The sequence below is a fragment of the Colletotrichum chrysophilum genome (genome assembly GCF_026319265.1).
Source record: "Colletotrichum chrysophilum strain AFK26 chromosome Unknown scaffold_141, whole genome shotgun sequence".
Lineage (NCBI taxonomy): Eukaryota > Fungi > Ascomycota > Sordariomycetes > Glomerellales > Glomerellaceae > Colletotrichum > Colletotrichum chrysophilum.
In genome coordinates, this window is record NW_026517428.1 from 82,773 (window position 1) to 106,919 (window position 24,147).

The 24,147-nt window shown below is 53.7% G+C and overlaps 6 protein-coding genes across 6 annotated transcripts; 5 read left to right on the forward strand and 1 right to left on the reverse strand.

The window, feature by feature from the left end:
* Positions 1-322: 322 nt before the first annotated feature.
* On the forward strand, positions 323-3,000 carry COL26b_011481 (uncharacterized protein; the record flags this gene model as incomplete). Its single annotated transcript, XM_053184147.1, has 7 exons — positions 323-421; positions 481-504; positions 762-1,212; positions 1,269-1,564; positions 1,613-2,050; positions 2,141-2,391; positions 2,448-3,000. The coding sequence occupies 7 exons, from the start codon at positions 323-325 to the stop codon at positions 2,998-3,000; spliced, it is 2,112 nt and encodes a 703-aa protein (XP_053031923.1).
* Positions 3,001-5,942: 2,942 nt separating this feature from the next.
* Positions 5,943-6,289, forward strand: COL26b_011482 (uncharacterized protein; the record flags this gene model as incomplete). The annotated part of the gene is made up of 2 exons (XM_053184148.1): positions 5,943-6,104; positions 6,164-6,289. The coding sequence occupies 2 exons, from the start codon at positions 5,943-5,945 to the stop codon at positions 6,287-6,289; spliced, it is 288 nt and encodes a 95-aa protein (XP_053031924.1).
* Positions 6,290-6,523: 234 nt separating this feature from the next.
* Positions 6,524-7,903, reverse strand: COL26b_011483 (uncharacterized protein; the record flags this gene model as incomplete). Its single annotated transcript, XM_053184149.1, has 3 exons — positions 6,524-6,560; positions 6,618-7,449; positions 7,510-7,903. 3 exons carry the CDS (start codon positions 7,901-7,903, stop codon positions 6,524-6,526), a joined length of 1,263 nt encoding a protein of 420 aa, XP_053031925.1.
* Positions 7,904-9,259: 1,356 nt separating this feature from the next.
* Positions 9,260-10,105, forward strand: COL26b_011484 (uncharacterized protein; the record flags this gene model as incomplete). Its single annotated transcript, XM_053184150.1, has 1 exon — positions 9,260-10,105. The coding sequence occupies one exon, from the start codon at positions 9,260-9,262 to the stop codon at positions 10,103-10,105; it is 846 nt and encodes a 281-aa protein (XP_053031926.1).
* Positions 10,106-10,177: 72 nt separating this feature from the next.
* COL26b_011485 (uncharacterized protein) lies at positions 10,178-12,829 on the forward strand (the record flags this gene model as incomplete). The annotated part of the gene is made up of 1 exon (XM_053184151.1): positions 10,178-12,829. One exon carries the CDS (start codon positions 10,178-10,180, stop codon positions 12,827-12,829), a length of 2,652 nt encoding a protein of 883 aa, XP_053031927.1.
* A 3,894-nt stretch (positions 12,830-16,723) lies between these two features.
* COL26b_011486 (uncharacterized protein) lies at positions 16,724-19,288 on the forward strand (the record flags this gene model as incomplete). The annotated part of the gene is made up of 1 exon (XM_053184152.1): positions 16,724-19,288. The coding sequence occupies one exon, from the start codon at positions 16,724-16,726 to the stop codon at positions 19,286-19,288; it is 2,565 nt and encodes an 854-aa protein (XP_053031928.1).
* Between the last annotated feature and the right edge of the window lie 4,859 nt (positions 19,289-24,147).

A 24,147-nucleotide genomic window follows, 5' to 3' on the forward strand; every position in this document is an offset into this window, starting at 1 on the left:
AGAAAGTCCACGCTTCCGTACCTTATTTTTTTCTCGGTTTCGCGTTGCGTATCGCTCTCGCTGCGCATAAGTCAACCTCACCTCCGCGCCAGCTGCGCAAAAAAAGGCAACACGTCGCGAGTTACGAATTACGAATGCGGGCCTCGCTTTCATTGCTCTCCGCTCCGCACCATTGCGCTTCGCTTCGCTGCATGACAACAGCCGCACCGCCGCCATCCCTTTTCCAGCGTTCATCTCAATCGACGACACATCACTCGCCTCCGCACTGACTTGTTGGTCCAATCATTCTCCCAGTTCCAGGGCATTGGGTCTTGTTGAAAGGATGGAAACCGAGCCGGGAACCGGCAGCAGTGCCCATGATCCGATGGATTCTCTCGAGGACCACGAGGACGATGATGAGCTTCCGCTGTCCAAAATCTCTGTAAATTGGCACTGGGTGTTTGGTAGCTGGCGCGCATGATACTGACGTGCCTTGTCCAGTGCGATCGCTGCCGTCGTCGTAAGGTGTGTTCTGCTCGTCGTTTCAGAAGCCATTCGCTGAACTGACGGCTCAACTGGTGAAATGCAATCGCCGGCAACCGTGCTCGTACTGCATCCGCATTGACGTTCCCTGTACCTATCCTGAGAGGCAAAAACCCAAGGAACGGCGACAACGCGTCTTCATTTCGGAGGTGTAGTAAGTGGTGCAGCATGCTCGCGGACCATGTTATGCGTCTAATTTATTGCAAAGTGAACGAAAAATCGACTATATCGCCAAAAAGCTCGAGGAGTTTGGCCATGCTTTGGGCAATATTGATAGCAACTCGCAGCCCTCCACCTCGTCAACCCTTCCATATCGCTCTTCGCCAGCAACACCAGCATCTCGCGGTACCCCAACAGAAGCCTTAGCCGCCCCATCGCCATCAAGCGGCAACACGAGCAAGATTCTAACACCAAAATTGGAATATGAGGGAGAATCATCTCTTTCGGCGCAAGCCGCTTTCGCTAACAAGTTCCTCCGCGATGCTGTCAGCAGCAAGCCCTCTGCCGACGTGACAGGAGAGATGGCCTCTGTCTTGGATACCCTCAGTCGCACAATTGGGAATCAAAAGCGGGAGCAAGAGCCCGAGTACCTCTATCCTCATGCCAGAACGCTTGAGCCGGGCACCACACTCCGAGACCTGCCCATGCCTCCAGTAGAAACTGCTTTCGCCTGCCTCAGAATGGCCAAAGGTATGGAAGCTACCGATCGCATTTTGGCTTCGCGTTGCGTACTGATTGCCGTACAGAACACCCTCGCGTCAAGTTCTTTTGGAATCACGAAGCAAACTCCGTCTCATCGTTCACCGACTACTTCCTCAAGGTTTACTCCCCAGGGGAGGTGACCCACGCAGACCTCATCATCGTCAACGGAGGCTTGTACTGGCTATTTCTCGAATGCAAAAACGTGATTGCCAATCCGGCTAAGAAGTCGGACTACGCAGAGCAGGCAACTACTTGCCGCGCGAATCTCGAAACCGTACTCTCAAGTCTGCCGTTCCATCTGCCATCAACGATGGACACCACGTGCGCTATGATGTTGGCTGTATGTACTCATGCCCACTGAAAGAACCATTACTGATGACCACGGCAGGCCATGTACTGCCTCGACTCCTGCAAGCCGTCCGCCGCATGGAACTTCATCGCCACTGCATCGCACATGAGCCAGACTCTAGGTATGCACAGCATAGTTGCCATGGCTAACGACGATGCGGAGACCAAACGAGAGAAGCTCAAGCTGTTCTGGATGATCTACATGCATGAGAAGGGTCTCTCCCTTCGACTGGGCCGATCATCTACCATTCGCGACTCTGATGTGACCGTTCCTTCTCTTGCACCAAATCCAAGGGCAGATACGGCCATCTTTGGCCAGCTGCAGAAATGGACAGAACTGGCAAGAATTCAAGGCATGGTCTACGATCAAATCTACAGTCCCGCCGCGTTGATACAACCTCAAGCCGTCAGGACCGCACGGGCACGAAGGCTTGCCTCGGTCCTCGAGGGCTTTACGAGCAAAACATCCCCAGATGAGGTGAGTGGAATCCATTCAGGTTGATACGCCGTCTTTGCCATCGGATGTCTTCCCAGACATTATGTGACACGTAGACTAACTTGGTCTTAGCTGCGCTACATGCAAGCAATGAAGGACGCGGTCGGAGACTTGTTTTTCGAAGCCTTTATTTGCACCACAAGGGTCACGCATCTGTCTTTGTTCTGCCTGATATACCGAGCCATTCCTGCCGAGCCGGGCGAGGGTACCGTCTTTGGTAAGGAGTGCATAGCCAGCGCCCGCCAAGCCCTCGAAGAACACGAAAAATGCATGTCTATTATTCACAAACTTGACGAAGACTTCCTCGAAACATACGTCAACTGGTATGATCAACCCTCATTCTTTGCGCAACCCAACAAGCCCCAACTAATTACTCCAGGGCTCTCCTGCAATCACCATTCGTCCCATTCACAGTCCTCTTCTGCCATGTCATCGAGACATGCAACGAAGCAGACCTCGATCGTCTCGGTGGTCTCATCGGCTCTCTACAGCAGTTGTTGACCGATGACTTCTCGACAGGCGTCAAGAAGGAGGTCCGGCTGTTCAAGGTCTTGTACGACGTGGCGTGTAGTTACATCAAGTTGAAGACGAACGATTCGCGACAGGTTGAAGACAACAGCATCGGTGGCTGGGGAATGACTGCGGCGTCTCTGATGATGCCGCCGTCCTTGTCCCAGGCGAATTTGATGCCGACGCCGGACTCGAGCTCGCAGGGGGTGGCACATACGCCATTTTCACAGCTTGGCGACGCCGAAGCCGTGATGGGCGGGGCATTCGGTGATCCGTCTGCGAGCAATGGGTGGATTCCCGGTAACTCATTTGCGATGCCCGGCGACTTCAGCATGGAGGTTGATCAGCAGAGCACGCAACTTGGCAACTGGCTGTACATGAACAACCAGATGATAAGAGCACTGGAGGACAGTTATTTTTGATGACAAAAGGGAGTTTCATTTTCTTGGCGGTTGCCTGCCTAGAAATGCTTGGATTAATTTCTGCCATTGATGGCATGGTAGCCCACGTTCTCCCCGAAGAAACTGAGATACTCTACTTTGCTCCCTTCATGTCGCAACCCAGAATCTCTCTGCATATCTCTATAGCAAACCTTTTCGCCCTCCATTCTGGAGCCTGGACACTCGGTCCGAATGTCTCCCACGTAATCTCTGTAATTCTCGCCCGACCGTCCTGAGTCGCAATCTGCAGACGAAGCTGTTCCCCGCGGGTGTAACCTCGATACACATGGAACACAATATTCCCCATTTCATCAGGTCCTTCAGCACGGCACATAAAGTCCTCTTCCACCCTCTTAGGATCGTAGTCCTTGAGGAGCTTCTCGACATCTTGGTTGGATAGCTCAACGTGCCATTCTGCAGTCTGGGGGTATGTATGAGAACCGGGAACCCAGGGATAGAAGTAAGCGCGAGAGGTCGTTGAGAAGCGGTTGCGAAGGGGCACAGAGGTTAAGGGGCGGTGGTAAGCGCCGCTGGCAACCGCGGAGCGCTTCATAGCCGGGAGGCTAGAATTGATGATGAGTCTGAACATCGTGTAACTCTGTTCTTCGTTTGGGGTTATTGTCTTATTTCTAAAATAGTAGTTAGGTGAGATCTTGTTTGTGAATGAGAGTATCTTACCTACTTATTTTAACGTTTGTATAATCCTGCTGACTTCTGCAGTACGATTCTTCTGATGATAGCAAAGCGAATGATGATAGAAGTACGAACGTCCAGCACTATTTCTTGCTTTAATATCTTGGTTATAATGAGTAGCAGCGCCTTAATCAGGTGGCCGAAACAAGCTTTTCCGTGGCGGAAGACCTTGCGAAGTCATCTCTGGTACGTCTATCTCGTGTGAGTCACACGCCATCGACCTTAAAGGCAACGAAACCATCGTTAACATGAGGTTGAAAGCCACACGGTGGGCGGCTATTTCACTTCTGATGACAAGACACAGTATGACCCGATCGATGGCTATGTGCTCACAGAGCAGAGCACCGATATGACATACATTAATGACAAATTGATCGCCCTAATTCACTGCGCCATCCTGTTCAATAATAACGCTTGGCCTGAGGGCTCCACGCGAAGCACTGGCTGGGAAGATCTCCGCATATTGGCCAACCCCTCCAGCAAGGAAAGAACCAACCTGGAACCACCGCAGATAGGCAACCTTCAGCTCAGCGTTGGCTTGTGCCTCTCGAGGCTCTCTCCGGAATCACTGCTTGTAACAATTGCATGAAAAATCCATCCGGAACTTTCTAAGTGTAGCTGTAGATGGAAACCCAGCGGAAGAATACAGTTGCTTTGGGGGACACAGAGCTGATTCGAGACTTGTCAGACCCAGAAGGTGAGTACGCAACACACACCTCACGCCCGTCTTAGAATACTCTAGGTATATAGGGAGATTAGGATCCGGACCAGGCATCAGCGGGTGGAGAGGTGGCCGTGTATATGCCGAGTACAGCCCAAATGCTAGCTCAACACATTAATCATACTATCCAACGCTGTGGAACCTCCGGGTTCGAATCTCTTTTCAGTCACCTTTTTTGTTTCACATTTTCATTTTGGTCTCCTTTTCTGGTCTGTCTCTCGATGCACGCGCTACGAACTGGCGGCTGGAGATCTCATGATAGCGCAGGCGCGGGCAAGACTTTTCCTTCTACGCAAGTTGCATCGCTGAGGTTACTGAGATATTAGACGCATGATTGAATTCAACACTCACCCATCGGCTTCTATGCCTCAGTCCGTCGCGACTGCAGTTTACCCTTCTCTTTCTGTCACGTCGTTATTCCCGCCCACGATGTCAGCTGAAGATAGCGTGTCATCCAGGCCTCCGCTCCCGTGGAATAACCGAGCAACCGCGGCGCCGACCATTTTATTCCCCGACCCGGTTCGCGCGAGTGGAGTCCCGTCGCTCTGCGGACGTCAACACGCCGCATAGCGGGGGCGGGGCGCAGAACCAGCCTTTTTGGAATCAATCCTTCTGCAGCGGCGCCACCCGCGCCTTGTAGACAACATGTTCTCTGGAATCAATTCAAATCCTTCAGATACATGCTTAGAAATGCAAACCCCATAAAATTCTGGGAATTGTCACATTTTATGTTTCTCGGCGGTAAAAGCATCCATCACGCCCTGCAATTGACAGCCCCAACTTCACCGGTTTATCAAGTAAGCCCCGTATGATGATTCGTAGAGAAGGAGATCAAACAGACCAAACACACTCTCGTTCGCCAACCGCGGGGTAAACACACACCACACGCACCCCCTCAAAAAAGGGCCCATGCTCACTTACCCAAACTACTTACATCACCTAACCCCGCAGCAGAAAATGTGCACGGCGTAGCGTAGTGGCCAATTCCCATGATAAGACGGGGATCAGCTTCCTTGTTGCCGGCTCCAGCCCTAGCCGAAACTCTCAAACGTGTATATAAATGGGGGATCGGACTTCCTCAACCGCTTGTTCTCCTCCTTCGCTGACAGACCCGGCTCAATCTCACATTCCTTTCACCGAATCATTTGATATTGGACACCGACGACGAGTGAACTGACGGAATACACTTTGCGAGAAGGAAAAGGAAAAGGAAAATGGTTATTAAGGGAAGCTGCATGTGTAAGGCGGTGAAATACGAGAGTAGTGGTGAGTCCGGGACCTCGAGGCTTCCCACGGGCGAACGGATCGACTGATGCAGTCTGCAGAAGAGCCACAGGTGACGGCCCTGTGCCACTGTGTTGATTGCCAGAAGGTGAGTCCTCATCGTCGCGACGCGGGTCTTTTCAGAGTGCTGATTTATGTCACAGTGGAGCGGTTCCGCCTTCACCTCCAACGCCGTCGTCCCTCGCACCGCTTTCAAGGTCACCCAGGGTACGTGAGCTCCCGCACCATGATGATGCTGCGGCGGGAACTGACATCATCCACAGGCGAGCCCAAGTACTACGATATTACCGGCGACTCGGGCAAGAAGAACAGGCACTTCTTCTGCTCCGGCTGCGGCTCCAGTTTGTACACCGAGCTCGATCTCATGCCGGACGTCACCTGCATCAAGGTAAGGGATCCTCTGCAACGTACGATGTATAAGTTCACGTTGCTGATCTGTCATCAAAGGCTGGCGGACTGGACGACGGAAAGGCGAGTCTCGAGGGAAAGCCTGCTGTCGAGTTTTACTGCAAGGACCGCGTGTCGTACCTGACGGGCGTCAACGGCGCCGACCAGAAGCCTGCGTTTTCTTAAGGGGCTAGGAATCTATTGATGAGATGTATGAAGACTATGAAAATAAAGAAAATGAGATTGCCATCACAAGTGGTTTCTAGTCCGTTCGAGTGATGTCGATCCAAGTCCGGTGAACTCCCCCACCCGTTCACACTGCCAAAAGCTACCTAGAAAGAGTAACCAGTTCGTTGAAATGTCAGAGTGACAAGGAAAAGCCTACATGCGCCGACATGGGTTCGTCCAGTATGCAGAAACTCAATGGAGTCTCACTCTCTTGGTCTTGCCAGAAATTCTGCTCGGCAGTCAGCATCCGTCCCCAAACACCACAGAAAAGGGAGCAAGTACATACCTATGGTCAGCACCATTGACCACGACCCCGTTGCTCTGCTGCTCAGCCTCCCAGACGAAATCATCTCTACCCTCTTTACCAGGGCCTCGGAGAAGCACTTTGGTCTCGAGCTTCTTATCAAACCGGCTGTACATCTTGGGCGCCTCGTCAATATCCACCTCGCTCGTAACCACAAACCCCGGCCTCGCCCTGCCATTCTCAATCAGCCTCACCAACGCCGGCACCGTCTCCAACAACTCCACAATACCGAGCTTGATCGTAATACTCTTGAACCACGCATCCGCAAATGGAAACTTCAGCTCGGGGCGCATCTCATCCGCCTTCGGCGCGCCCGCGCTCTTCTCCAGCGACGCGTACACCCCCGGCACGCCAATGCCGCCCCCGAAGCTCGTGACTTTCACGGCCTCGCGCAGCACGTAGTCCTGCTGCGGCTTCAGCTCGGCGTTGACGGCGGCCATCTGCCCGCAGCAGTCGACGGCGCGGTTGACGCCGCCGGGCTGCAGCGCGAGGATCTGCTCGGACCCGGTGGCGCCGCTGCGCGCGAAGTTGATGGGCACGGCGCCGATGCCGGCGGCCTTGGCGAGCCGCTGCGGGACGTGGTCGACGACGTAGACGAGGGCGGCGCCGCGGATGATGGCGGAGTAGGCGCACATGAGGCCGACGGGGCCGGCGCCGAAGACGGCGACGGTGTCACCTGGTTGGAAGCCCGACCAGGTGAGGCCTTCCCAGGCGGTGGGGAAGATGTCGCCGATGAAGAGCCATTCCTTGTCCGGGAGGCGCTTGGGGATTTTGAAGAGGGAGGAGTCGGCGTGCGGGACGCGGACGTACTCGGCTGGGATGGGTGTCAGTATTACTTGAAAGAAAAGGGGTTGAAGTGGAGGATGAGACTGACTCTGCAGACCTCCTATACCGCCAAAGTCTTGACCGAAACCATAGGTGACGAGCTCGAGCTGGAGGTGGTTCTGGGTCTGGACGTACCCGTCCTGAGGGAAGCCGACGACGACACGGTCGCCTACCTTGAAGCTGTCGACGGCATCGCCGACTTCCTCGACGATGCCCATAGCCTCGTGGCCCATGGCGAAGGGCACTTCATGGCTGCCAAAGAAGCCATGGTAGGTATGCAGGTCGCTGCCGCAGATGGCGGAGGTGGTGATGCGGATGATGGCGTCCTCCGGCTCGGTGATGCGCGGGACTGGGATGTCGTGCTTGACGGCCATCTCGTAGGGCTTGCCTTCCCAGACGACGCCCTTCATCGTCTTGGGGCGAGGAGAGTTGTATGCTGTCATTTTGAGCAGATGCTTCGATGAAAAGATGGAAGATAGATATTCCAATCGTATGTCCAAGAGAAAATAGCATTCATCATGAACTTGAGCGTCGTTCTTATAGATGTGCCAAGAGCTTCAGGCAACTCAAGGATTCTCACATGAATCCAACCAAAACTGGTATTCGTCACCGAAAGAGGTCACGTCTGACATAAATGGTGGCTTATCCATGAGAAATTGTCACTTGACAGCCATAAGAACTTCCCTTTTGCCATGTTCTGCCCAGATTGGGACAGAGTAGGCAACGTAACTCAGCCTCGGGGTAAGGAATGCGACCCTGCTTAGCAGCCCTCCAATGGAGGCTTAGAGGCGGGATGATGGAAGACAGAGCCGGCTCCAATCATGAAGGGAGGTCAGACGACCTAGTCGTGGGGGGGTGTTCGCTCCTTGCAAGGCTGACGTTGACGAGGGTGGTGAAGTAAGCTTACAATGGCACCATGCAAGGGCATCCGAGGGGCATTCCGCGCTGCAGGTGACTTGCATAGCCGGAAAGAACTTTGGACTTACGTTCTCCAGTAATGAATGGGCAGATCCCGAATGGAAGGTATTCCAATACTGAAGGCACCGGCATACCTGTTTTATTACCATGAGTTTCTTTAGGGGGTTGCATGAAAAGATCCTGCATGTCTTGCCTTGCTTGAAGTTTGGGAGTACACGACAAGGGAATTGTTTGACCGCACTACAAGGTCAGACGACAACTCAATGAAAAGGTCTACAGGAAAGACACCTGATCTGGCGACATTTGATTGACATTCGAGAAAACCATCACCTTTCCTCTCGGGCTAATGAGTTCCCTTAGGGTTAGGCTTAACCTGGCTCGATGGAGAGGGACTTCCTGCAAAAAGACCTTTTCTTTCCTGCTACTCTCTGAAAGGTTCCTTCTTTCTTTTCACCTACCTAGGTACCGTGGGGGGAGGATACGCCACCTCGCAGCTACCTATCTTGCAACTACTTCACTTCGCAACTCCGTCGCGATTACCTCATTGCCGCCTGCTGCAGCAGTTCCTTCCTAAACACCTTTCTCTCGCCCCTACCGCCCTCACCGTTGTTGTCTCCACCACCGCTTGCTGGGATCCTGGGCGCAGCGAGTCAGCAACGAGGACTTCTTCTTCTGCAGCATCGATCATCAGCCTCCTAGGCGAAGATATTTCTTGCCTGCGTCCTTCAGCTTTTCTTCTCTCTCCTGTCGCTTGCCGCCACCGTCACCGTCTCTGCTATCGTCGTCGTCGTCTTCTTCTTCTTCTCTTCTGCCGTCGTTGTCGTCGTCTCTGCTATCGCCCGCCGTCTTCTTTTCTGTCGTTCCTCTCGGCAAGGCACACCATGTCTAGGTTCTTCGAGTACGATGAGGAGCCGACTGGCTTTCCCATCCAGCAAGAGAAGAGACATGGTCCTCTCTTCGACGCATATCGACGACGCGAAGTACCTTGCGTCATCTGCGTGGGAAGCTCTCTGCTCCTGGCGTACAGCAAGGAATGCTGGGACAGCGTCGGTCTGAACCAGGCGGGTGGTCTTGTAACGGACTTCACCTTCGTATACGGCGCATACATCACACCGGAGCTTCGAATCACCATCACTGCCGTGGAGAATCGCGGAACGATCACGCCCTCTCAGAAGGTCGCCCGAATCACCATACCTGTCACAGCCATGGCAGGCAATCCCCGCTGCGGCCAGGAGGACTGGTTTGGCACTACTGCTTTTCATCTCTCTCTCCCAGTAGACCTCGGCAAGGTTATTTTATCAGAGACTGCTGCCAGCGAGGCCACTCGAATTTCGGAGCTCAGTATCTTTCGACAAGGCGGCAGAGACAGAATCAACATCTACATGCCCGAGGCTATGTACTGCACCGCTCGAGAGTACGTTGAGATCATGTCGCAGCACTACTCGACTCCTCAAAGCTGTGAGGCGGTTGACCAAGGCCTCGACTGTCTCTTCAAGACATCAAAGTCATCGCTGGAGAACCTTCACGAAAGTGGAAAGCTCAACGACGACTTCTCCCGGCCCCAGCATCCCATCCCTGCCATATTCGTTTTCCCCGACAATAGAAGCCACGTCCTGCGCCTTCAGGCCTCGTCCAGGGAGGAGGCTCTTTGCCAGAAAGAGCAGGCCAACCCTTTCCGCACTACCGACCTCCCGTGCGCCCTGCTTCCAGACAACTCGTCCGCCTAGGAGAGGAACGAGCAAGAGAAGTATGGCTTTGTGCCCGATGGTACTATTCAGAAGTACCTGGCTGTGATCCCGATGTCGCCCGAAACCGCTGCGGCCCTGCCGAAGATTGGAGATGAGTGCAGGATCACCTTTGGGAAGAGCGTACAGACACGCATCCGCGCCATGGGCTCCGTGGATAGCAACGACTCGGTGGCTATATGCAATCATATCGTTGGGGGCTACCGTCGAGCTCAGTCCGAATCTGGAACAGGCCTCGTCGACGTTGGCCAGCAAGATGTGGTCAATTCCGACATCTTCCAAGCCGTTCTCGAGACTGTTCTGCCTGGAGATGCCGACGCCCAGTTAACTCAATACGCCAAGGACATTGTATCGGCCAGTGCGTCACACGACAACCAGGCGTTCGTTACGGACTTGGTGGCAAGGCTCAAATACATGCGGCTCCGTCTGCCGAGCGAAGTCGAGCTCAGTGGTAGCAGCTCGTCTTCCTGGCAGGCGATGAGAACCACGCCGCCGGAGGGATCTTCATACCAGAACGCCTACTTTGTGGTTTGGGTCCCTCAGCAGAATGATATTGAGCCTGGAAGGCGCCCAATTCCGGTTAAGGTCATCTTCCCATGGGCGACGACGACGACAACAACGACGACGACGGCGACGACGGCGACGACGACGACGACGACGACGACGACGACGACTACGGACGACAAGGCCGAGGAGCAATCCATCGAGGACCCAAGGATGGAGCACAGAGTTCTTGGTATCGTCGTCGACGAGTTCGATGCCACAGCCCACATGGAGACGAAGGCAGTGTCGACAATGGCGACCGCTAGAAAAGGCAGCAATCTTGAAGTCCGGTGGTCTTACGCTCTGCAGTTCAACCCAGCTGTTTTGCCGCAATATCATCCCATGAAATGCGTCAACTTCCACGAACGCTTCCCCGAACTCAAGAATCTTCGCTTTCCAGATGACGAAAAGCCGCAACGCGAGCTTTTGAGTCGTCTCCGGAACGTCCCTGGAGGCATCGCCATGTACACGGGGGGTCCCGGGTCAGGCAAGACTACTTTCGCCGCCCTCATCGCTGCTGCAGTTACCAAAGGCCCTTCACGAGAACGGGTGGTATGGACGGTACATAGCAACGAGCTTTGCGACGATGCTGTTCGCTTCTTGAAGGAAAAGTGCGGAAAGGATGTGCGCGTTGGTCGCCTACCCTACTACCGCAGTATGGTTGATGCACTCGGAGACCATCGCCTTGCTAGAGATGGCAACACGGTCACATCTACAACTCACTGGGGAAATGATGTCTCCAATCACATCAACTCTTTTCTTTCTCATGCAAGCGACACCAAAGGCGACCTCGACATGATCCGCTCTCCCGACTCAGTCGCAGCCAAGGCTATCAACCTAGCCACGCAGCACCCCGACAAGTTCCCCGATTTCTGGAGGGAGATGCCAGGTAATGTTGACTGGCAAAAGGCCTGTCGCCAGATTATCGTCACGGCCATCGACAGCTTCGATGTCCTCGTCGGAACGCCCTTCGCCATGGGACAGCTGAAGGACACCGCCAAGGTAGTACTTCCCAAACGCCAAGCTGTCGAATGGAAACCTGCCCTCGCCATCATTGACGAAGCCGGCCGTATCCCAGAAAGCCAGTGGTGGATTCCTCTGGTATCATTCCCCGATGCCTTGGTACTGACCATGGGCGACACCGCTCAGTTCAAGCCCTTGTCTATCAGTACGAACACAGCTTTTGAGCATGCCAGAGGTCGCACGGAATGGCTGTGCGTCTTTGGACAACAGCGCAGCCTGTCGATCTTGAAGCGGGCAGAGATGTGCGGGCAGGTTCTTGCTCATCTTTCCAATAATCGCAGGAACCGCGGCGACATTGCTGTGTGGGCGAACAACAACATCTACCCCGGCAAGATGCACATCGTCTACCCTCTCTCAATCGACCCGAAGGCGCAGATCTACCAGCGTTTTATGCGCTGGATGATGGACCCGAGCCCCAACATGGGATTCTCGAACACTTTGGTGTATGACATCCGCAGCACCCTGTCTATCAAGCATGGTACAGGCTACATCAATATTGGCAATCGCAATTGCGCCCTCTGGATTGCCTACAACGCATTTCAGTACGGCCTGCCAAACCTCCGCACCACAGGAAAACTCGCCGAGATTATGATCCTTACGCCCTACTCAGCTCAGCTCCACGCCTATCGCGATGAGATAGCCAGAATGACATCCTCGGGGATCATCAAGAGCAAGATCACAGTTCGAACTATCGACAACTCGATGAGTGCCGAGGCAGATCTCGTCATCTTCGACTCTGTCCGCGCCAAAGACATCTCAGGCTTTCTCAACGATCGGAATCGCATGGCAGTGGCATCGACCCGTGCTCGCGGCGGAGCCATAATGCTTGCTAATATGGAGGCTCTGGACAGGGAGAAGAGCAGAACCGAGGGCGATGGCACGTTCAACCTGTACGCGAACTTTCACCGGGACCGAAACCTCTCGGTCCTGACCAATAAACCGTGGGGGAAAATCTGCAGGCGCTGCAACAGGCCTTGCCAGGAGAGTGGGCACATTTGTGCTATCAGAGACCGTCGCTGCCGCTTTTGCAAGAGCGATCAGCATCATGAGCGCTTCTGCTCGCGAGGAAAGCCCGCTCGTGACTATTACTATGATGGCATGCACCCGAAGGGAAAGGAGCCTGACAGGAGATTGTTGTGATGGCCTGGGGGTTTCGGAGGAGCTCTGTACAAGGCCCGTGCAGCTTGGATTTGTAGAGTAATCGAGGAGATGTTTCCGCGTCCGACGTGGTCAGGAGATAATGCCATAGAATGATATAGAGCAAACGAGGACGGGGCTGCTTGCGGGATCATCACCCTTTGCCATTGAGACCCTGTACTTGTCCTGTGCTTGAGCGACCGTTTTTCCCTGCCGTCGTCTTCTCTGCCGTCGTCGTCGTCCAACCATCGTCACCTACCGTCGTAGTCCACCGTCGTCTTCGTCTACTGCCGTCATCCTTGAACACAGTCTAATTCACGCGTACCTTGCAGCCGTGCAGACACAGAGAATTCAGGCGGTCTTTGCCATTTGCACTTTTCCGTGGTTAAAAGGATCATTATGCTTCTTAAATTTGTCAAATTTAGACATGCGCCTGCCTGTCAGACTTGCTGTTTCATCACTCATGGAGTACATTCGGTGTTTTGTTTATTCCAAGGCGTTTTGGCTATTCTTGGGCGTAGTGCTGACGGGTGCAGGTCGGCGATGCTACCTCCAAGTCCTCCGCATATTCGACCCAGATCCCACACCGCTGGGTCGTACGGGGTTGCATCGACAGTGAGACACATTTTTGCAGTCGAAGGGAGAAGTGCCACGACCTTGAGGTGGCGCGCCGTTGGGAGATGGCAAGTTACGCAACGGCAAGGTGAGGTAAGGTAAGGTACACGCGCAGCTCGTACGATGCCATCGAGCAGAGGGCAGATATGCAAGACTGCAAGTGCCCGACTCTTGGGAAAAGAATGGCTGGGCTGCGAGACATGCACGGGTGAGCAAGCAGAGGGAAAACCCCGCAAGGATTGATGGACATGGACATGCGGGCGGTGGCCGGGATGGGGCCTGGGGGCTGCGCATCACACCGGGCCAGGACCGGGACGGGCGGGACACGACGGGTTCAAGCAAGGGACAGGGGGGTTGTTGAATGTTTGCTAGCCGGCGGCAGCGGTTGTGAAGCCACCTACCGTGTTGGGCGAGTTGTTTGCTACGCTTTTGCAGATTGATTTCCAAGGCAGAGATGGCCTTGGCGGTTGGTGACGAGAAATCGCGGACTGCATTGCATTGACTTGCGATGATGGGTGCATGGATTGTTGATTTGACCGTATGATTTGAGAGCGACTTTGCGGGCGAAATCGTGCCCTGGGTAGATAGATGTTGGTGGACGAGTCTCTGCAAACGACAGGGATCCGAGAGATTCATCACATCTCGAGAAGATGCCATTGGCGGCGGCAACCGGGGAGCGCTGGGCGGCGGGGTTCGATGTCTGGCTCTGTTCACCTCTTTGGGAGGGCTTGATGGCTCGGCTTCCGGATCTGGATGGGAGGGAGATGTCCCACTCGTTGATTACTTGGTTGCGTGTTGGGATGTTCCGATGGGCAAACGACGCTATCGATGTCTGGATGTCGCCCATGATCTTCGGGGTGGGCACCGGCGGCGCCAGGAGTAGCCGCGCAGCCGCGGAGGTGAGGGGCTTTCGATTTTGAAAGATTTTTCTCTCTTGTAAGTCGTTGTTGGCGCGGACAGCAGGGGATTCCGTGTGTCAGTGGACGGTTTGTGGGCGGCTATGATGGCCTTCTTTACGTATTTGTTCCATCGATGTGGAATACTATCGACACATCGTCAGTGGTGGCGTTGACGCCTCCGACGCCGTCTTCTAGAAGCCCGTTAGAAAAAGCGAAAGACACATGTTTGGTGTCAGCAATGATTCACCGGATGAACGTGGAACAGACCTTAACCGAGTGTGCAAGCGGACATGATTCCCCTCAATGTTCCGCATACACATCTCGACATTGGGGTCTGCTCACGGGTCGCAGGTCCGGCCTGGTGGAGGCATGAGGTGCAGTGCAGCAGTCAGGTACCGGCCAGTGGGAGAATTGGATCCGGAGGCGTGAAGCCAGATCAGGCGGCCCCCCCAAAGCCCTCGGAGGACTTTGCATGAGATAGCGAATGAGATAAGGCGAGATGAGAAGATGGAGGGCCAAGATGGCCGAGATGGATGGAGGTGACAGCTGAGGAACACTGCGAACGCTGCGAAGTCGTTTTGGTGGCGGGAGCTTGGGCCGGGAAGGGCAAGCAAGGCAAGCTTTAGTGGATAGAAGCCAGGTGCGGGCGGCCGGGCCCTGCTCTAGCGCAGCGTCCAGGATGCACAGACACTGAACGAGGAGAGACCACAGCCAATCAGCAGCTTGACATTGCCGCCCGTCAGGGAGCAGGGGACGGGGGAAGGGACCCCACTGGTGTTCTTTTCCACCTCGATCCTGCGAATCACATCTGGCAGCCAGCACTTTCCCGCCTTTTGTCGACCCTTTTCTGCCAACTGCACATTGTCCACTTTGCCCGTCACAAAGCCGTCGTCCGCTGTCATTCGACCGCCATCCAAGAAACTCGGCCTTTTGCAATATGCGGCCGTCCACCATGTGTGCTGGGTCGCGCATCTTCTGCAGGGCCTCGCCTCGTAGTACGTTGCTGTCCACTGCCCGCTGTTGGTCAATTCCATTCCCATGTCTCCATCGGCGGTCTGCTTGATGGGCCGCTTCCTCTGCGAGAGAGAGGTGTCCTCCACGACGCCCACGTTTTCCCACTGGCTACTGGCCCAGAAGGATGGAAGAGGGAACCGACAGTTCGTGTCATGTCCTCGCGTGACTGAAGCGACGAACTAGCGTTGAGGAAAGGAGAGGACCACTGCTGTCGTCAGCACCGTTGAGCCACGAACGACCACGTACAAGTCACTGCCATTGTTCGACGTTGCCCCGATCACCAACTCCGGATACACAAAAGTCGACAGCGGTTTCCCCGCTTCCAGTTGGCTATTCGGCTGCCTAATGGAGACCAACCGGCATACGACGTCCTCGCAGAAGACCGACTGCCAGTGACGAGGGCCAGAGCCAGCCGCCGTCAGCGATTGCTACCACGGAAATTTTATCTTCGGCTGATCACACCTATGGCGCAAGAACCAACGCCCTCCCGCAGTCGTACCCCGGTCCACATCTTCAATAGTCTCCCTCTGCCGAGCAGACGGCCGTACCACCGTACCTCGACGCACACCTGGCCAAGAGCTTGCAGCTTGCAGTCTGTTCACCTGCATCGCATCCACCCTTCTAGCGCCCACGTCCGGCCTGCATTGTGTGACATCCAGCGGCGGGGAACGACCACAATCGCGACCAGCCAATATTAAAGTACGGTCAGCCGCTGGGCCCGGTACCATTCACATTTCACCACCGGAGCCAACGAAGCCATCGAACCCTCTTCTGGCCGTTGATTGAACGACCACACCCAGGCCGCATCCTCTCGACCCCTCCACATGGCAATTTCGCCGCCTTATCATCCATCGTATACACCACAGATGCCACCACACTCTGATTAGTTGCGCTTCGAGGCCTGCCAGTCACCAACGTGACAGTCCTGTCGACAACTGCCCTCATCACGCCGCCCTCCGTCAGTATCAAGCCACTAGGGACTCTCCACCTCGGAGCGCCTCCGATCTCACATCCATATATCCCCTGTGGGCTCCCGAACTTGCGGATCGGTTCCTCTTTCCCGCGTTTTTGCCCCGTCCCTCGTTTTGTCGTCTCTGTCGCCTCTCTGTTCCTTGCTTCTACTCGGAGGGATCTGGCATTCCTCGGTCAGCAGCAGCCCCAACGTCACCTGAACACACACGGCACATGGATTAGAACCATCGCGGCTTGGAACAACTCTAAGACAGCCACTACTCGACGACCTCTCCAACTCGCCCCGAAATCCTTAGAGTAGCATCGAATCACCCGCGCCGCATGTCGACGAGAACCTCCGTGTTCTGCGCTTAGCCGCCCTCCCGTTGCTTCGTTCAAGCGTCGTCGCTTCGCTGCAATGGCTTCCCATTTTCGCAGCGTGGCTAACGCCGCCACGGATGAGGCGACACGACTCGTCAAGCGCATCGCAATCACACTCACACCCGACAGCCCACCCGGTCTCATTGAGGCCCTCACCGTAGACCCTTGGATCAAGTCTGGAAAGTATGGATTGGGGTGGACCTACTTTGCGCTGGCCCTCATGGGCACAGTCCTATTCATGCGGTTCTGGCACTTCTGGCAAGACAAGATCCGCCAAGCCATCTACAAACAGGAGGTGGAGCAGCACTATGCCGACCTTTACAGTACCGATCCCGAATACGCCCACGCATTGAGAACCGGACAGACACAGCACTTCTTCCCCGAAGGAGAAGGTCTTGGGGAGAAGCAGTTCAAGCCAAAGGCTCACTTCTCCTCCGTCGGATTCGTCAACGATACCTTGGCCCTGTTCCGCTGGGTCTTCTACCGACCCATTCCCGACTTCGTATGGGGCAGCCACCGATTCACCTTTTCCTCGCTCGCCGTCTTGACCTGCGGCTTCATTGCTCTGGCCTTTGTGACACTCTACTGTTTCCTCCAACAGCCACTCTACTGGCAAAGTATCCAATTCGGCTCACCTCCCGTCGCCATTCGTGCCGGCATGATCGCCGTGGCCCTGACTCCTTGGATCGTCGTGACGAGCATGAAAGCCAACATCATGTCGATTCTCATTGGCATTGGACCTGAGCGCCTCAATGTCTTCCACCGCTGGGCCGGATATCTCTGCCTGTTTCTTTCGCTGGTGCACACCGTCCCGTTCTACATCCAGCCGGTGTGGGATGATGGCGGTATGGAGGTCTTCTCGCGGCTGTTCGCCGGCGGTAGCGGTGTCATCTACGGCACGGGTATTGCGTGCCTGGTTCCTCTGGTTTGGCTATGCGTTGCATCCCTTCCCTTCATTCGACGCATGGCCTACGAAGTTTTCGTCATGCTTCACGTACCCGTGGGTATGGTGTACGTTGGGCTTTTGTTCTGGCACACCAAGAACTTCCTTGCCTCGTGGGACTACCTCTGGGCAACCATTGCCATTTGGGCGTTCTGCTACTTCCTGCGCCTCTTCAACCTGAACTGGACCATGCCATGGAGGCTGAGTTTCATGGTGGGTGACGAAGCTGCCATCACTCTCCTTGCTGAGAACGCGATCAAGATCACCATTCCCACCCAAATGCGGTGGAAGCCTGGCCAGTACGTCTACCTGCGCATGCCGGGCATCTCATTCTTCGATAACCACCCCTTCACCATCGCTTCGCTATGCAGCGATGACTTCCCCTCCGAATACGGCGAGCAGTACCGCGACTGCATGCTGGTCTTCAAGCCCTATGGTGGTTTCACCCGAAAGGTCCTCGACACAGCCATCGAAAAGGGCCCCTTCCACACATATCGAGCATTCCTGGACGGTCCTTACGGAGGCATGCGAAGGGATCTCGCTGCCTTTGACACTTGCATTCTCATCGCGGGCGGCAGCGGCATCACGGCATTGATGTCTCAATTGCTGAACCTCATCAAGCGAATGCGCGATGGCAAGGCGATCACGAAAAAGGTGGTGGTTGTATGGGCTCTGAAGAGACTCGAGGCAATGGACTGGTTCCGCGAGGAGTTGCGGATCTGTCGTGAAGCCGCACCTCCTGAAAGTGTCACCTGCAAGTTCTTTGTCACATCGGCGGTGCGCAACCGAGGCATGATGATAGATGCAGGTGACCGTGGTGCACCTCGAGCTCTAAGCCACCTGTTCCACGACAAACTTGACGGGTTTGTCGCGGGCATCGCATCGAAGCGCAACTCGGCGCTCATTCAGTCCGTCGCACAAGGCGACCCACAACGGGAGCAAGAGCTTCGCGACGAGCAAGAGGACAGGATTACCGCCCTGCCTCAACAGAAATACCTCCAGCCTCACCAATATCCCCCTCCACCACCTGGACCTCCGCCATCAAACCGCTTCTCTCCACAAGAAGAGTCGCTTCGCAGACTTGAGGGTCGCGATTACGATGGAGAGCATGATCCAGATGCCAAGAGAGAAGACGGCGAGTTCCATTTCCCTCGTGTCAGCATGAAGGGTGATCAGCCACACTTCAACTACGCGCCGCCATCACCGCGGAAGGTGCCCGACCCCAACCCGGAAGAGACCGAAGCCCCGATTCGACCACCGGAGCTGGTCCACCTCCGAACCATGAACCTTCCCAACCAAAACCAAACCCGACCCACTAGCACCTTCGGCCCGCCGTCCGGCTTCGACTTTGGTTTCCCTGAAACACCGACTGAGTTCCAAAAGAACCTGATGCGCTTTGCCTTCCCAATTCCACATCAGATAGATGGCGGCTGGAGCGTCGAGTACGGGCGTCCCGATCTCGGCTACATGCTCAAGGAGTGGGCGACTGGTGGCGCTGATGGCAGAGGCATCCTCGGCAGAAGGACAGCAGTCTTTGTCTGCGGGCCACCGGCCATGAGAGTTGGTGTCGCAAACACTGTCGCCAGGTTACAGGCGGCGATCTGGGGTGACGATATGCTTGAGGAGATTTACTTACATACTGAGAACTATGCCCTATGAGCCGGGCTTGATGATGGCTCTGTATTTGTACTGATGGATGACGATCTTGGATGGAAAATACCTGGCGTTCGATACCACGGGATGATGATGTATACCTACCTAATCGCGGCATGTCCGCTGCTGATGACACTTACACTTAATACATGAGATGAACAAAACGCTTTGCACATGTTGAAGCTGTCTTGGAAAGATCTGAATTGTCAAAGTCATCACGTAACTTGCACACGTGACGTCGTGCGCGCCCTGAAAGGTAATAAATATGTATCGTGGCCCCCTAACGACGAGGACTTTCCACGACGAGAATCCATTCATTCTTGGCCTGTGACGCCCGAACCTGCGACATCGCTTATATGTTTACATACCATGATTGTCCGTTGTCTGATGCGGTGTCAACGTGATAGCTTGCTATATTTGCACTCACATGCGTATTCTGACATGATACACTAAGATCAGAGAGGGGTAGCGCCGATTTAGGAGAGGCAGGTAAGGATTTGCTTGGTGAGGCACTCTTTTCAGGAGGTGGTTTGGATTGAGGTAGTTGGGCACGAATATATGGTATCTCGAGCTTCAACCCCGAAGATTGCTGTGTATCATTGGCTGCCTTGTTCATCATTGGCTGGCTTGTTTGGCTTTAGGACGTGACTGATGGTGCCTTTCTATAGGTGATTTGTGTGAGCTTTCCCTGGCTCTTGGACTGGAGGTGGTGTTGAGTTATGGTATATAAGCTCAACTCAGAGGTGCGGCGAAACGTTCTGGCTGATAAGCGCAGTCTTGTCATTCATCCCTCCCTTTGCCTCCAGCAAAATGTGGTGGTTTTCTTAGCCCTGGGGACGTACTTACCCGTTCTAAGTTCACGCTGACGCTGAACGTGACCAGATGGGAGATTCGTAGGAGACGTCAATAGGATTTCGATAGTATGCGTCGCTTTTCTCGGCTGTTTGGTTGGATCTGAATACTTGGAAACGGGAGACATGTGTGACAGTGTCGAGTAGTGGTGAAGTAGAGTGAGGTCTATTCGCTATCGTCGTGCGGGCTATGGTTCATTGGTGGGTGGTACTCAGATTGCAAGTCGCCGCGCAATTCTGCTGCTTATCAGATGCTCACCTGTCACTCTCGAATTCAAGTACTTCTATCACGAGGCCAGATATATTGCTCCTTCCGGAAAGGAGCTCTCGGGTTGTGACGTATGTTGAGACACTCATAAGGGCGAATGGATTGTCATTCACTATAGCTCCCACTACCTGTGGAAACTGACTCCCGTATATACGATGGTCCTAGGAGTGTACTGGAAGGGTTCGACGCAAATGGGTTTTTCGTGCAAGTTTTCGGTTCTCTAGTCTACTAACCTTCCTGTGAGCTAAACTTCCTGTGACCCAACGCATGTCGTGGAAGTGAGCACCGGAAGCATGTGGGCATCGCTGATTGTTTGCTGGTGTCCGTCAATGTTCTTCGTAGGGTAGCTCTAGAATGAATAGAATAATAATTAACCGCCAGAAGAGGGTCGCCTCAGCTGAGGCTGCGGTGTCCAGTCTGGCAGAAACGGCACGGGACATCAGCAACTGTTCAATCCCAACTGCTGTAAACACAGCCACCTGAGTCTTTCCATTCAGGGGTTCAGTTAACTACTACTATAGTATTGTCTGCGTGAAGTTTCAATAGTCAGGTATTGGAAGTATTTATAACCAATTCGGTTAGTGTCAGGGATGGTTCGTGAAGGCTACGGTATCGCTGCGAATTTCCATCCTTGGTCGTGAGGACAATGTCTGACGACGTGAGTCTGGTAAATACGTCTTGAGCAATGTCATACATATTTTTGCTATCCGCAAAATGTCAATCTCTAAAAACACTGTCTGTTCTAGTAAGACGGCTTCGGTAGGACAATCTTGTGGTATGAAAGATGTCGTGACACATGATAGAGCGATTCTCTCCGGAGCCGCATGGTAAGGATTGAAACTTCTGGTCGTCTCTGTCGTTGTGTCATTTTTCAGGTATTCTGTGGGAAAGCCAATAAGTACATCCACTGAAGGTCAACCAGGTCCAGCTCACGCAACTATCGTACGGGAGCTTCTATTGTATCTGTCGAAGTCGACATCGCCCGTCAGATCATGATCTTCTCAGTGACGATAGCACTGGCAGATTATTGATTTCAAATTCCGGTCGACTCAACCTTAAATAGGTACCCGTCGAAGAATTGGGAGACTCAGACATATCTGTTTCAACTCGCGACAAGTGTATCTCTCCATCCTGAGGGTGATGGGGAAGTGTTTTCAATGCCATGAGAAAAGAAACTCGGAGAGATTTCTCTTATAAGTTTGCCCTAAGTTGGATGTTTTGTTCGGCAGAATATGCTCCCATGGAGTAATTTTCTCACTTCGTTGTCGGAGGGTCCTCAGGTGGAGACAGATTCTCGCGGACTTCTTCGAGCGGCCTTATGGGCTCACTGTCGGCGGCGCCAGCTCACTGGCTGGTTTCCTTCGTTGTGTCCCACGTATTTCTGACTGAATGAGGATTTTGGCTGTCCGGACGGTCTCTCCGCCCAAATTGCAAAACTCTTTGACATATAGGCAATATGTCAGTTTTTGGTTTCCTTCATCATATTGAATTGTTCGCAGGCTAAGCAAAAACTTGCTCTTAGTCCCGATTCACGAGACTGCGTCAAGCCAGCCATACCAATCCGCTGTCGTCAGGCTGCGTTCTCGCAGCGCGATCATGACATTCTCGGTTAGCAAATTAGTGTAAGACATCAGCAGACAAACAGTTCAGAGCGTCGATCATTAATGCGCGGCGTAAGGATTCCTGCTGTTACAGAGATCCAGGCTTCGGCTGCCTCCGGAGGCATATCTGTGTCAAGCTCAGGAGAGTCAGGTCGCAAGCAAGCTCTACCGAAGGTCAGCTGTGTCTCCTCTTGGACCATGGGACAAATCTGGATATCCTGAACAATAAAGAGGATGGCCTGGCACAAGACAGCGAAGGTGAAGGAGGGAGAGAACACAGAGTTTGAGAATACAATGGAGGAAATGGCCAAATGCTAAAGCAGGGTTCCTGAAGCATGAAATTACAGTACTTTTAGACATCCTCAATAGAGTATAGCTAAACAGTAGCTATCATTCCTGATGCACTTTCCTTTCCCCCCAGTCGTAATCTGGTGCTCGTCTCTTATTGAGACATGCCCCAACCCATAACATCCCGATCATACTCAGAAACATAAGTCCAAAGTACTTCACAAAGGGAGCCATTGGCAACTCCCGGTCCGTGTACCTGAGCAATAGGAGACCGAACGCCGCAGGAACGCCCCAAATAGCCATAAGTACCATTTGGATTACGAACAGGAAACCTTGATGGGCTTGAAGGCGGGGAGGGCCGGATGAGAAAATGCCGAATCGCTCCGGTATGTGAAGAATTTCTGTCTGGATGTGGTAGCCTCGGGTGGCGATTGCGAGATGAGCGGTGTTGAGGCGGTTATTATCTCTGATCTCTGGGCCGAAGATCTGCTTGAGGGTAGCGGCGATGCTCATCGTGATGGCAGTTTCTGGTTACGTGTAAACTGGCTATCCGGTCAAAAAAGCAAAGATCCACGTTATTTTTTTATTTTATTTTTGGTCTTCTCGTCTATTTTGGTAGGTCTGACTCGAGAGCCGGGACGGTGAGTTGCTGGTTGTAGTATAAAACTTTGGGCGAGCTTGCGAAGCCGTAGCAGAAGGCAGACGTGATGGCATGAATGAAGAACGTGGTGAGAAGTCTGCGAGAAGCTTTCTCGATAGTTCTTCGGCAGGAAAGCCCGCGAGAGTTTAAATGATGTGTCATGACTCGTTAAATCAGAGGCATATCCGTTCCCGAAGAGGTTCTTCCTGAAGAAAACCGGAGGACAGCAGCCTACCAAAAGCAAAGGTGATGTATGGACGAGACTCTCTATGCAACTTATTCTTGTGCTACAGTACCTCCTCTAGTCTCCAGTACCGCGTTCTTGTTTGATGCTCTATGTGAAAATCACCTGGAGTCCAATAAACCGACGCCTAGCACCTGTCTTCCTGTTTTGCAAGACGAGAATCAGGTGGTATGAATCTAGCCGTATCGACGCTGCCCACTAAGTACTCAGAAACAATTAATTTGTGTTCTGTGCTTTTATATGTACAAGCTAAGCAACGCTTGGCATTCTATTCTTCTCCTGTTCTATTCTCGTCCATCTTGAGCTCCTCCCAAACCTTCCAGTACCGCTCCACAGCACTGCGTCCATCTTCCTTGCCAACACCATCGAGCCATTCCTCATTGGGTTCGGGGGCCGATGGCAGTCTGGCTCGGCTCCGGCATCCAATAGTGTCTCGACAACATCCCAATATCCTTTGATCACAGCCGCATTGAGCGCGCTCCTGTACTTTCCGCCGCGAATATTGACATCCGCGCCCTTCTGAAGAAGCAACTTAACAGCCTTTCCCTTGCCTGCGTACGCTGCTGCCTGTAACGCCGTACCAAATAGCCCGCCTGTCATATTTACATCGATGTTGTCGCAATTTTCGAGAAGGTAAACGAGGCCGCGGGTGTTAAGACGAGTTGGATTATTTGTAGGCGCTAGACATGCCGACTGCAGTGGAAAACCATATGGACCGGATCCCAGGTTGATATCAGCGCCATGTTTGATGAAAAAGCGGATCGTGTCGTCAGTATATTCGGAGTCATCCTTGAGGTGCTCAAGTGCAACCTGCAGAGCAGTGCCGTGCGGACTACGGCAATCGTTCACATCAACACCATTGTCAAGCAGCAGTTCCAACGTTTCGTGGGCCTGTTTGTCCCATTTGGGTATCGCAGCTGCAGCATGCCATGCGCTCCCAAAATGCCCGCCCTGAACGTGGACGTCGGCACCA